The sequence below is a fragment of the Amphiprion ocellaris genome, chromosome 9 (genome assembly GCF_022539595.1).
Source record: "Amphiprion ocellaris isolate individual 3 ecotype Okinawa chromosome 9, ASM2253959v1, whole genome shotgun sequence".
Lineage (NCBI taxonomy): Eukaryota > Metazoa > Chordata > Actinopteri > Pomacentridae > Amphiprion > Amphiprion ocellaris.
In genome coordinates this window covers 1,968,487-1,981,037 of record NC_072774.1, presented here as the reverse complement: position 1 = coordinate 1,981,037, position 12,551 = coordinate 1,968,487, and the positions used below count along the sequence as shown (strand labels likewise).

The following is a 12,551-nucleotide window of genomic DNA, read 5'->3' as shown; positions in this document are numbered from 1 at the left end:
TTCACGATTTATCCGATTTTTTTTTACCCCCTACCTAATCTCCTCGCCAGAGTTCAGTCTACTTTATGCAAATGAGCTGCAGCCCTCTCCAGGTAAACACACCGGATCGCAGCTGGAAATGCGCTGCATGTGGCATGCTGGTCTGGTTGCAGTGCGTTTCCAGCTGTGATCAGGTGTGTTTACCTGGAGAGGGCTGCAGCTTATTTGCATAAAGTAGACTGACTTCTACTTTATGCAAATTGGATGTGGGTGCGGAGATTCCACACATCGTAAAACTGTCCTCAAACTTCTAAACTAGGCGTCGGTGACCTAAAACGAGGACAGTTTCAGCTGCTGCAGATTATTTCTGCCTCAAATGCTTTCAGAAATACTTTTCGGTGACATGTTTTTGAAATAAAAGGGGAAGTTTGTGGCCGAGCCGCTGTGTTTATCCGACTTGTCTGCAGGACTGTCCAGCTGAAAGCTCGGTCATGTGACCACGTAGCGGCCTGCTGTTGCTCAGCGCTGTCATGTGACCATGTTGTGGTCCGCTAGTGACCACCCGCCGTCCGTGTGATTTTCAGATGCGGTGCGTTGCCGTGCAGGAAAATATCATCTAGTGGACACGTACCTTTAGATCTGCACCGCTCGCCGCCATGTTGTTTGTATATCAAGCGCGGGGAGGAGGGGGGGGCACTCTGAACTACGGGAGCCCAGCGGGAAGGCGTTGGTGGCGGATGTTGATGAGAAAATCGATTTTCATTAAAACAAATCGACATTAAGAACACACTCGAATTAATCGATAGAATCGATTTATCGCCCAGCCCTACTAGTAGTTGATAATTAATCCATTAATCGCTGCACCTCCACCTTATGTAAACTGATTTTTAGGCTGATAATAAAACTGAATACTTGTGTGTTAGCAGTTTTCTGGATAAATTATTAGTTGTTTGGTCTAAAAATAAATGCAAATACATAATTTTATTGCTATTTTTGTAGAAACATGAAACTGATTCTTCTACTGCTGCAGGATATTGGAAAAAAGTGACATTTAGGTATAAAAAAAAATGCAGGAATTTTCACCAAATGACTCAAAGAATTAATGCAGGCTTTAGTTGTAGGATGTTATTAATCATGACTTTTTGAAAAATAAGATGCTGATATTTAAAAACACACAAGTTTTTGGCAGTTTAACTTTTGCTTTTTGGGTTTCTGACACCAATAATGATTATTTCCTGGATTAATCGATCACTTGTTTGAGCTCTAAAATGTCAGAAAATTCTAAAATATGTAAATTCCCAAGATAACAAATAGATTTGTCCTAAAGAAGTCCAGCTGATTTCTCCTGAACGATTACCACGACCTGGATGACTGAGAATCTCCACAGATGCATTGGTTAAATGCTTTATCTTATGTGAAATAATAAATAGAATATGAATACTTCATTAATCCCTGAGGGGAAATGTAGTTTTTACAGCAGAAAGAGTCCACTTCCCACCACTATAAATACACATAATTGAGCAATAATGTGCAGTAAATATGATAAGAAAAATATAAAATGCAAAATGTTCTATGTAGAGAATGTACAGATGTCCAAGTGTTTTATGTGGAGTGCCAACAGCGTGCAATTTCAATGTATAGAACCAGATAATGTAAAAAACTGTTGTTTAATTTGTTAAGAATCAGCAGGAAACAGACACATTGTTCCAGATAATTCAGAAAATAACTTCATTTGACAAATTTAACCAGCAGCAGCAGGTTTTACTTCTCATAAATACGAAAAGTTCCCCTTTTAGCATCTCAAGCTTGTGATTGGTTCTTGAATAAAGTCAGAAATTGCTTCCACGTTGCAGCTTTCTGTCAGGGTGAAGCTCTACAACGCTGAATAAATACTGAACACTAAGTGAACTTTGAGTTCTGCAGCCTGCTGCCAATAACACGTATCCATTTATGTAACTTCAGCCAGTAATATTCCTTATCTGTTCATCTCCTACACCATCAACCTTCACCCTAATCTCATATTATTATTAGTTGTGACGTCCCCAGATGTCTACTAATATCATAAATTTATTAAAAAACACTTTAATACCAACAGCATGGACATTTGAGCTGCATTGATTTATCGATTAGTTGTTTTTACAAACTATTTTGATCATCAATTATCGGTCTAGGATTAAAATTCTGTGATTTCAGCTTCTTAAATGTGAATATTTTTTGGTTTCTTTCCTCCTCTGTGACAGTAAACCATCATCGGGTTTAGGATAAAACTAGTTGTTTTCTTGGGCTTGGGGGTTCACATGTTTTATAGTTTTCTAACATTTTAGAGCTCAAACAAATAATAATTAATCCAGGAAATAATCATTGGTGTCAGAAAAGCAAAAGTTAAACTGATGGAAGAATCAGTTCCGTGTTTCAGTTTCACAGCGAAGAAAAATGCCTTTTTGCCAAGAAATTGTGAAACTCGTGAACAATTTGCTGAGACGTATCTTTCTGTTTGTGTTTTTAAATATCAAAAAACTCAATTAACTTGAAATATGTCCTAAATGACTTAAAAATTTCAATAATGACTCAGTAAACTGACTCAAAATGTCCGAAGTTTTTCAAAATTTGTCCAAAATTTTTCTAAAATGATGTAAAATTTGAAACTTGAAACGTGTCCTAAATTACTCATATTGCCCAAATTGAAGTATGTCCTAAACACACACACATGTACATTTCTTTCCTCTATGACAGTAAACTGAAGATCAGTCAGAATAATATCGTGTATTTGGATTTATTTTTAGACCAAACAACTAATGATTTATCCTGAAAATAATCCTCGGATGAATAAACATTTAAAATAATGGTGGGTTGCAGTCCTCCTGCAAATACACGTCAAACAGTCCTCAAAAAAAACCAACTAATTTTCATTCAGTTGAAGTTTGCAAGTTAAATGAGGATCTTTTAGGTTCTAAAGTGCATCATGTCTGACTTTTTAATTTCAGTTTCTGTGTTTATTATAAGAAGAATCAACTGGATTTATCTTGGAGGTTCTTGAATCCAGTTGATTTGTTTATAATGAGAATAATCAACTTTTGGTGGTTCTTCAAAATGTCTTCAACTGGATTTATCTTGGAGGTTCTTGGAGACAGTGAAGATGTTCTTGAAGACTCTGAAGACTTCTTCAAGAACCTCCAAGACAAATCCAGATTATTTGTTTATTATGAGAAGAATCAACTAGATTTATCTTGGACGTTCTTGAAGACGCTGAGGATGTTCTTGAAGATGTCTTCAAAATCTTCAAGAACCTCCAAGAGTTGATTATTCTCATAATAAACCAACTGGATTTATCTTGGAGGTTCTTGAAGAGATCTTCAAAGTCTTCAAGAACATCTTCACTATCTTCAAGAACCTCCAAGATAAATCCAGTTGATTCTTCTCATAATAAACAAATCAACTGGATTTATCTTTGAGGTTCTTGAAGACATTCTTTAAGACATTCTTGAAGACGAAGATATTTAAGATGCTAAAGACATTGAGGACGTATTCAAGAACCTCCGAGATAAATCCAGCTGATTTGTTTATTATGAGATTTGTTGATTTGTTTATTATGAAAAGAATCAACTGGATTTATCTTGGAGGTTCTTGAAGATGTCTTCAATGTCTTTAGCGTCTTAAATGTCTTCAGCGTCTTCAAGAATGTCTTTAAGAACCTCCAAGATAAATCCAGTTGATTCCAGTTGATTCTTCTCATAATAAACACATCTTGGAGGCTCTTGAAGACGTCTTCAAGAACTTTGAGGATAAATCCAGTTGATTTCTCCTGAAGACATTCGACTTTTTATCTCCGTCAGCTGTGTGTGGATCAGCAGCAGATCATGTGATTGCTGCTGCTGAATATCTGCTTTGTCCTTATTTTATAAATTGGCCCGTTTGTTTAACATTAATCTCCGTCTTCCTCCACAGTTTTCGTCTCCCAGCCGTCTGTTTTTTTGGGACCCGATGTCGCCTCGGGACGAACTGAGACGTCCATGAACGAGAGGGCGAGAAGACCGAGAAGCTAGAAGACACTGAGAGGAGAGACCCTTATTCTGCGTCATTCTTGTGTAACAGGTGATGCCGCCTTCATTCCCTCACCGATTTATAACCGATTCCTGCTCTCACGCTCTGATTGTTCCTCTCAAGGTCTTTCTTTCATCATGTTTTAACTCTTCATCTTCTGAATTGCTTCTTTTAGTGTCTCATTTATTAATAAAATCCTTCCGTTTTTATTGACTCTGCTTTAAACCCATTCTCCTCTGTCTGCCGTTCAGATTTCAACAGAACTCGACGGCCAGACCGTTGCCATGTCGACCTCATCGCTACGGCGACAAGTAAAGAACATCGTCCACAACTATTCAGAGGCTGAAATCAAGGTTGTGTGTCTCATGTTTCTCTGTCTCTTTGATGACATTATTTCCTGTTAATCTAATATTTCTCAGGAGAACTTCCTCACTTCTTTCCTCCACCGGTTAATGTAATCACACCGAGTCTTCGTGTGATTACATTCCAGCTCCACCGTCTCCGATGCAGGGCAATTAATGTCTCGTTAGGTTCGTTTCTCAGGAGCAGCAAACCAAAAAATCCCAACAAATACGGTTTATATGTCATTATTAACTCCATGTCAGTCAGTATTTAGTGCAGTGGTGCTCCGATCATGGTTCAATGAGGATAATTCATAAAAAAATCCACATTAAAATTCATGTTGAAGAATCTGAAATCACAAATTTTATGCAATTTTTATTGATGTACACTACTGGTCAAAAGTTTGGAGTCACCCTGGCAATTCCATGTTTTCTGTGAAAACTCCCTCTTTTATTCATGTGTTAACATTTTTTCATTTATCTTTCAAAAATCAGGACATTTCTAAGTGACCCTAAACTTTTGAATGGTAGTGTGCATGAATTAAAGTTGCTCTATATTAAGTAAAGTTGCTCTAAAATGAGTTAAAGTTGCTCTATATTAGTTAAAAATGTTCAAAAATGAGTAAAAGTTGCTCTACATTAGTTAAAGTTGCTCTATATAAGTTGAAGTTGCTCTATATTAGTTAAAGTTGACTTACACAACCGTTCTAAAGTTTGGAGTCATCCAGAGAATTCCATGTTCTCCATGAAAACTCCCACTTTTATCCATGTGCTAACATAACTGCACAAGGGTTTTCTAATCATCAATGAGCCTTTCAATACCATTAGCTAACACAATGTAGCATTAGAACACAGGAGTGATGGTTGCTGGAAATGTTCCTCTGTACCCCTATGGAGATATTCCATTAAAAATCAGCTGTTTCCAGCTAGAATAGTCATTTACCACATTAACAATGTCTACACTGGATTAGGGCTGGGTGATATGGCCTAAAAAAAAATCTCAGATTTTTTCACAAAAAATCCCGATTCACGATTTATCCGATTTTTTTTTTTTACCCCCTACCTATTCTCAGCATCCTGGAGTCCAGTCTACTCTATGCAAATAAGCTGCAGCCCTCTCCAGGTAAACACACCGGATCGCAGCTGGAAATGCGCTGCATGTGGCATGCTGGTCCGGTTGCGGTGCGTTTCCTGCTGTGATCAGGTGTGTTTACCTGGAGAGGGCTGCAGCTCATTTGCATAAAGTTGACTGACTTCTACTTCAGTGGTTCCCAACCTGTGTGGCTTGGAGCCCCTCCTATAAGCTGCACCCCAGCCCCAGCGCCCCACCCACCCACCACCACCACATAAGTACACTACAAAACATAAGAGGGACGTTATTGAATTGTATTACTAATAAAAAATTCCCTAAAATTACAAAAAAATATTTTATATCAAACCAAGAGTTCAAGAGTTGTACTATGACGAGGAGGAGAGAGTTTATGGCTGCAGTAAATTTGTTGACACTACAACGCATAAGAGTTAAGTTATTGATTTTTTTTTTTTTTTTTTACTAAAAAAATCCTTACAATTATGAGAAAAAATATTTAATATCAAACCAAGAGTTGTAGTATGGCCAGCAGGAGCAGTAAATTTGTTGAATATTTGTGTCTCTTCGCTGTTTGCAGCAGTTTTGCATTTTGCAGACGGTTCCTGTTCACTCGTCACACAGCCTGCTGCTCATAGACACCAATGTTATTTCTGCAGCTACTTTTGATTAAACTGGGCTTGTAGCACATTGTCTACCTTACAACGATGGAAAAGAGGCATTGTTTATGTTTAGACAACGTATATTTAATGAGTTATTGATGCCGGAAGTCCAAATTTGTGAATATCTTTCCGACTTTACCGAACTGTTTTATTTCCTGACGTCGCCGTAATTCGCTGGTTTCATGCTGTCATTTACGAGCATTTCACTACAAATAACATAATTCTGTTTTGTCCTTTAATAAAACCAAATTTAAGGTAACTCTCGAAGTATAGCCGGAGTTTTTAGGTACTGATGAATCTTCACCCGTTTTGCGTTTTTCAGACACCGTTTCCGTCAGTAATTTTCTAACTGTAACACAAACTAATGAATCGGGATGAACTAGAGCCAACCTGAAGAAAGACCAAATAAATGTGTTTTTAAAATGTTTTATAAGTAGACTTGTGATGACACAGCGAGTCTGTTACTCTGATTTTATCCAGAATGTAAAAATCTATTTTTTATAACATCACAGCCTCAGAGCAGACAAAGCGGACCCCAGGTTGAGAACCACTGTTATACTTTATGCAAATTGGATGTGGGTGCGGAGATTCCACGCATCGTGAAACTGTCCTCAAACTTCTAAACTAGGCGTCGGTGACCTAAAACGAGGACAGATTCAGCTGCTGCACAGATTATTTCTCTCCTCAAATGCTTTCAGAAATACTTTTCAGTGACATGTTTTTGAAATAAAAGGTAAAGTTTGTGGCCGAGCCGCTGTGTTTATCCGACTTGTCTGCAGGACTGTCCAGCTGAAAGCTCGGTCATGTGACCACGTAGCGGCCTGCTGTTGCTCAGCGCTGTCATGTGACCATGTTGTGGTCCTAGTGACCACCCGCCGTCCGTGTGATTTTCAGATGTGGTGCATTGCTGTGCGGGAAAATAGCATCTAGTGGACACGTACCTTTAGATCTGTACCGCTCGCCGCGATGTTGTTTGTGTATCAAGCGCGGGGGGGAGGGGGGGGCACTCTGAACTACGGGAGCCCAGCGGGAAGGCGTTGGTGGCGGATGTTGATGAGAAAATCGATTTTCATTAAAACAAATCGACATTAAGAACACACTCGAATTAATCGATAGAATCGATTTATCGCCCAGCCGTACACTGGATTTATCATTCATTTAATGTTATCTTCACTGAAAAAAAACAGATTTTATTTCAACAATAAGGACATTTCTAAGTGACCTCAAACTTTTGAACAGTAGTGTAGTCTTGATGTAGCCCTTTTACTATTTTTAGACATAATTTTCTGGTTAAAACATTGTTTTGGTTGGTTCTGATGAAGCTTCTAAGCTTTTAGATTTCTTTAACTGTAGAGCGGAACAAACATAGCATTGTGATTAACGTGGTGCTGTTGTTCAGGTTCGGGAGGCGACGTCCAATGACCCGTGGGGCCCCAGCAGCTCGCTCATGTCGGAGATCGCTGATCTCACCTACAATGTCGTGGCCTTCTCGGAAATCATGAGCATGGTGTGGAAACGCCTCAATGACCATGGCAAGAACTGGAGACACGTCTACAAGGTGGGCGATTTTAATGGAGCTACTTTTACCCATGCTGCTCATCGACCACATTTGTAAAAACTCTGAACTCCTGAACAATTTAATAAGACGTGTCTTACTGTTTGTGTTTTTAAATATCAGCATCTTATTTTTCAAAAGGTGATGGTATATAACATCCTGAAACTAAAGCCTGCATTAATTCTTTGAGTCATTTGATGGAAATTCCTGATTTTTTTTTTATACTTAAATGCCACTTTTTTTTCCAATATCCTGCAGCAGTAGAAGAAGTAGAAGAGTTTCATGTTTCTATGCAATTAGCAATAATATTGTTTATTTGCTTTTATATTTAGACCAAGCAACTAATGATTTTTGTAGAAAATAATCAGTCATAGTCAAAGTTGCTCTATATTAGTTAAAGTTGCTTTATGTTACTTTAAGTTGCTCTATATTAATTAAAGTTACTTTATGTTACTTTAAGTTGCTCTATATTAGTTGAAGTTGCTCTAAGATGAGTTAAAATTGCTCCATATTATTTAGAGTTGCTCTATATTAGTTAAAGTTGCTTTATGTTACTTTAAGTTGCTCTATATTAATTAAAGTTACTTTATGTTACTTTAAGTTGCTCTATATTAGTTGAAGTTGCTCTAAGATGAGTTAAAACATTATGTCAAACATGCCGTTCTTTGCAAAGACGTGAACTAGAATAACGAGGAGTCAGAATGAAACTGTAAAACTGTGAAAGTGGAATTACAACCAGCCGCAGATAAACACAGTGAATGTGGGTTTGTGTGATGAGAAACATGTGAAAGCCAAATAGACGACATTTCTCCTGAAGAAAAAAGATGTGAGACCTGAGATTATCTGTCAGACTGATTGAATTTTAGATATCAGCAGCTATCAGATGTTCAAATGACTTCCTGTTTGTTCCACATCATTCCTGTTCCTTCAGTTTATTTGAACACCACGATTCTGAGCATAAAATTTAACCACTTTATGTTCCTATTAAATATTTATGCAGTCGAACAGGAGGGTAGTGTTCAGTGTTTACAGTCTGAGGTTGGTTCTTTATAACACATCATGTTTTATAACTGTGTTGTAACCAACCAGTGATGAAATCCTGATTTACTGAAAGCTGTAAACAGACTGGTGTGTCTTTATCAGGGATTCTAGGGACAGATTTCACTCACAGCACTAATATTAGTGGTTTTACACAATCTAAAGTTCCAGATTTGTTTTTACTTTTCAAGTTTCAAGACCTTTATATGTCAGAAACACGATTATGCACAGTGGAATGCAGTGAGCACCTGTTCCAGATGAAACAATAATAAGAGTAACAATAAAGAATATAAACACACAAGAAATAAAATCTGTCTGTCTATCCATCCAACCATGCATCCACCCATCCATTGTCCATCCTTTCATCCATCCATCATTCATCCATCCATCCACCCATCCATCGTCCATCCTTTCATCCATCCATCCATCCATCCATCCATCTGTCATCCATCCAACCAACCAACCAACCAACTACCCATCCATCCATCCAACCAACCAACCAACCAACCAACCAACCAACCAACCAACCAACCAACCATCCTCCAATCCATCCATCCATCCATCCATCCATCCATCCATCCATCCATCTGTCATCCATCCAACCAACCACCCATCCATCCATCCATCCAACCAACCATCCTCCAATCATCCATCCATCATCCATTATCCATTCATCCATCCATCCGTCATTCATCCATCCATCCTTCATCCATCCATCCATCCATCCATCCATCCATCCATCCATCCAATAATGCTGATTTAAATATGATTGTACAAACGAAACTAGAATTTAATGGATAAAACTGTCAATAATTAATCTAGTTATGTGAGCTGGTTTCCCAAAGTCATCTTTAGATAATCGATAGAAAGAAAGAGAGAAATCAAAGTGTAGTGCAATAGTGCAAAATAAAAAAGTGGTCTCCCATAAGAGGACATGTTTCCTGCTTTAGCTTTTCTTAGCATTTCTGTACAACAGCTCATTGGTTGTGACTTTCCTTCGTCCAGGCTATGACTCTCATGGAGTACCTGATCAAGACGGGTTCAGAACGTGTCGCCCAGCAGTGCCGAGAGAACATCTACGCAGTCCAGACCCTCAAGGACTTCCAGTACATAGACCGGGACGGCAAAGACCAGGTAGGAGCTCACACCTGTCCTCAGAGCTGGACAGGAAGCTGAAGCGTTTACGTGGACTCACTCTGTCAAATATGACGCCTGTAGTTCACTCAAGGTTGTTCCACAAAGCGTCTCTGACCTCTTGTGCAGCTCTATAAAGCCATAAAAGCTTTATTGATCGTTGATAGCCAAACTGTGTGAACTTCCAGGCTGTTGCACAAACAGAAAGGTTTTCAGTGGAACTTCGCTGCATCTGAAATTCATTAATCACATAGTTTAATCTATGTTTGTTTATGCAGTGATGGAACCGGTGATTCCAGTAACTGGGAGCTTTATTTTTCCAGGGTGTGAATGTGAGAGAGAAAGCCAAACAGCTGGTAACGCTGCTGAAAGACGAGGAGAGACTAAGAGAGGAGAGAATCCACGCCCTCAAAACCAAAGAGAAGATGGCACAGACCTCCAGTGGTGAGAGTCAGAACAGAGTTTAGCTTTTACTCATTACTCAATCTGAAGTCCTGCAGCTGTGGAACCAGAACAATGTGAAGGAGAGAGAACTCAGAAATGTCTTCTCCCAGTAGAATGATGGAAATGATTTAAAAAAAAACAAAAAACAGAGATGAGTCATCAAAAATCAAAAAAACTTAAAATCAACATTTGTTTCCAACATTTTTCCACCAGTTTTCCCAACACCGGGGTATAAAAATGATTTTACATACTTAAAATAATTCACTACTTTAACTGTTAGTTTTATTTTTTTCGATACTTGGCTCCTCTCTGCCTGCAGTTCAGCCAAAATATTTCAGAATTTTAGTCACATGACTGTTGGTCTCATCTGAGTCAGTAAAAGCTTCACAGTTGCACAGAGAAGTGCAGAATTTTTATTTTTTTATAGAGTCTAGTTGGTATAAATGGTGAATTTTTGGAATATTTTTAAATGAGACTTGTAGAATAAACTGATTTTGACGAAGAATTGTTTACGCTACTTCACGAATCTTGAAAAGACAGCAAAGTTTTGTTTACTTTTCAAAAAACAGAAGAAACTTGGAATCTACATGTCCAGCATTTTTCCCAAAAAATACCCATATACTAAAGATAAAAAATGACAGAAATTTAAAAAAGAAAAAGCAAAAAGTTGTCACTAATGGCTTCTGAGTTTGCACCAATTGAGTGCAGATTTTTTTTTTGTTTATCCCAGATTTTTCACATTTCTGGAAGTGAGACAAAAAAGTCTGATTTTAAATTTAGATTTGATTTATTTTCCAAAAAGAGCAACAAGTTGTCTGAAATTTCTGTCAGGATGACACAGTTAGAGTGATGGAAATCAGAACAAAATAAACATTTCTTGGATTATTTATTTCCTAAAAATGTAAGAAATACCGGGACCCAGCATGTCCACGGGTGTTACTGACACTAGACAAACACATGAACTCTACATCCATTTTTGAATGTTTCCGTTCTCGTTTCCGGCTCTGTGGAAACACTGCTTGCAGTTCAACCAAAAACTCCCTGAGTTTAGATCAGTGAACTGTTGGTCACAGCTGAGTCAGTCGTGGCTTCATGGTTGTCCAGAGGAGTGCAGAATTCTTTTCTTTTTTACAGAATCTTGTTAGAGTAAAAATGTTTAAATGAGACATTTACAACAAAGTGAGTTTGTGTGAATATCATGATTTTAGGCTTGGATTTGTTGATTTGTTCTGATGGAACAGAATAGTAGTTTATGCACAAACAACAAATTTACTTAATGTACTTAAATACAGTATATTATCTCTGTAGATTATTATTACGCATGGATCCATGTAAAAGTAGATTTTTACTGTTGTAGTAACTCAAACCTCCTGCAACTTTGAGAGTCAGAATCAGGAGACTTTAATAACCAGAATCAATAAGTGGAACCAGAACTGGTAAAACACAGATGAAACCCACATTTCTCACGTTAAATCTGAGTCTGTTTGAACAACATCTGAGGAACTATTAAAGACAAAAACCGGAAAGTTTCTTTCTTATTTCTCATCGTGTCATTGATTCAGAATCTGGAATATTAGACAGCAGATCAATAATCTCTGATTATTGTTGAGTTGAAATATGAAAAAACGGGTTTTATGTAAGTATAGACAACTTTGAGTCCTTGTGGACGAGTTTTGAGTCATTTAAGGCAAATTTTGTGTCATTTTACTCACAATTTTAGTGTCATTTTGGACACTTTTTCGGTAATTATAGGAACTTTTGAGTAATTGAAAACAATTTATACCTATTTTAGATTATTTGAGTCATTTCGGTCCATTTGTAAGTTAATTTGGATCATTTTTCATCTAATTTTGGACAATTCTTTAGTCTTTATTGTAGACCATTTTAATCCTATTTTGGACTATTTTAACAGATTCTGGAGAAATTTTGAGTAGTTTTGCAAAAAATTGATCCAATTTTAGATACATTTGAGTCAATGTGAACAATTTATATGTAATTTTAGAGAAACTGAGACGTTTTGGAAGATTTTCAAGTAAATTAAGTAAAACAAGGAAGAACTGAAATTTTTATAGCATAATATCTGAATATTTATAAAGATACTTCTGTAACTTAAGCTTAATAAATCAAATACTTTCAGCAACATGTGAGGAACTATTAAAGATTAAAACCTGAGATTTTCCTCTAATTTCTCATCATGTCATTGATTCAGAATCTGGAATATTGGACAACAAACTGAAATATCGGTGGATATTCTGATCCATGTAGATCAG

The 12,551-nt window shown here is 37.3% G+C and overlaps 1 protein-coding gene across 5 annotated transcripts in view; it reads left to right on the top strand.

Annotated features, from left to right (window-relative positions):
- Positions 1–12,551, top strand: part of epn1a (epsin 1a) — a 35,062-nt gene that overhangs the window by 9,869 nt on the left and 12,642 nt on the right. For all 5 annotated transcript variants that reach the window (XM_023262054.3, XM_055013577.1, XM_055013578.1 and 2 more), the window contains 5 exons: positions 3,925–4,071; positions 4,272–4,373; positions 7,510–7,668; positions 9,709–9,837; positions 10,161–10,281. In XM_023262054.3, coding sequence (XP_023117822.1) covers positions 4,305–4,373; positions 7,510–7,668; positions 9,709–9,837; positions 10,161–10,281 — 478 coding nt within the window. In that variant the 5' untranslated portion in view covers positions 3,925–4,071; positions 4,272–4,304. The remainder of the gene's footprint in view (positions 1–3,924; positions 4,072–4,271; positions 4,374–7,509; positions 7,669–9,708; positions 9,838–10,160; positions 10,282–12,551) is intronic.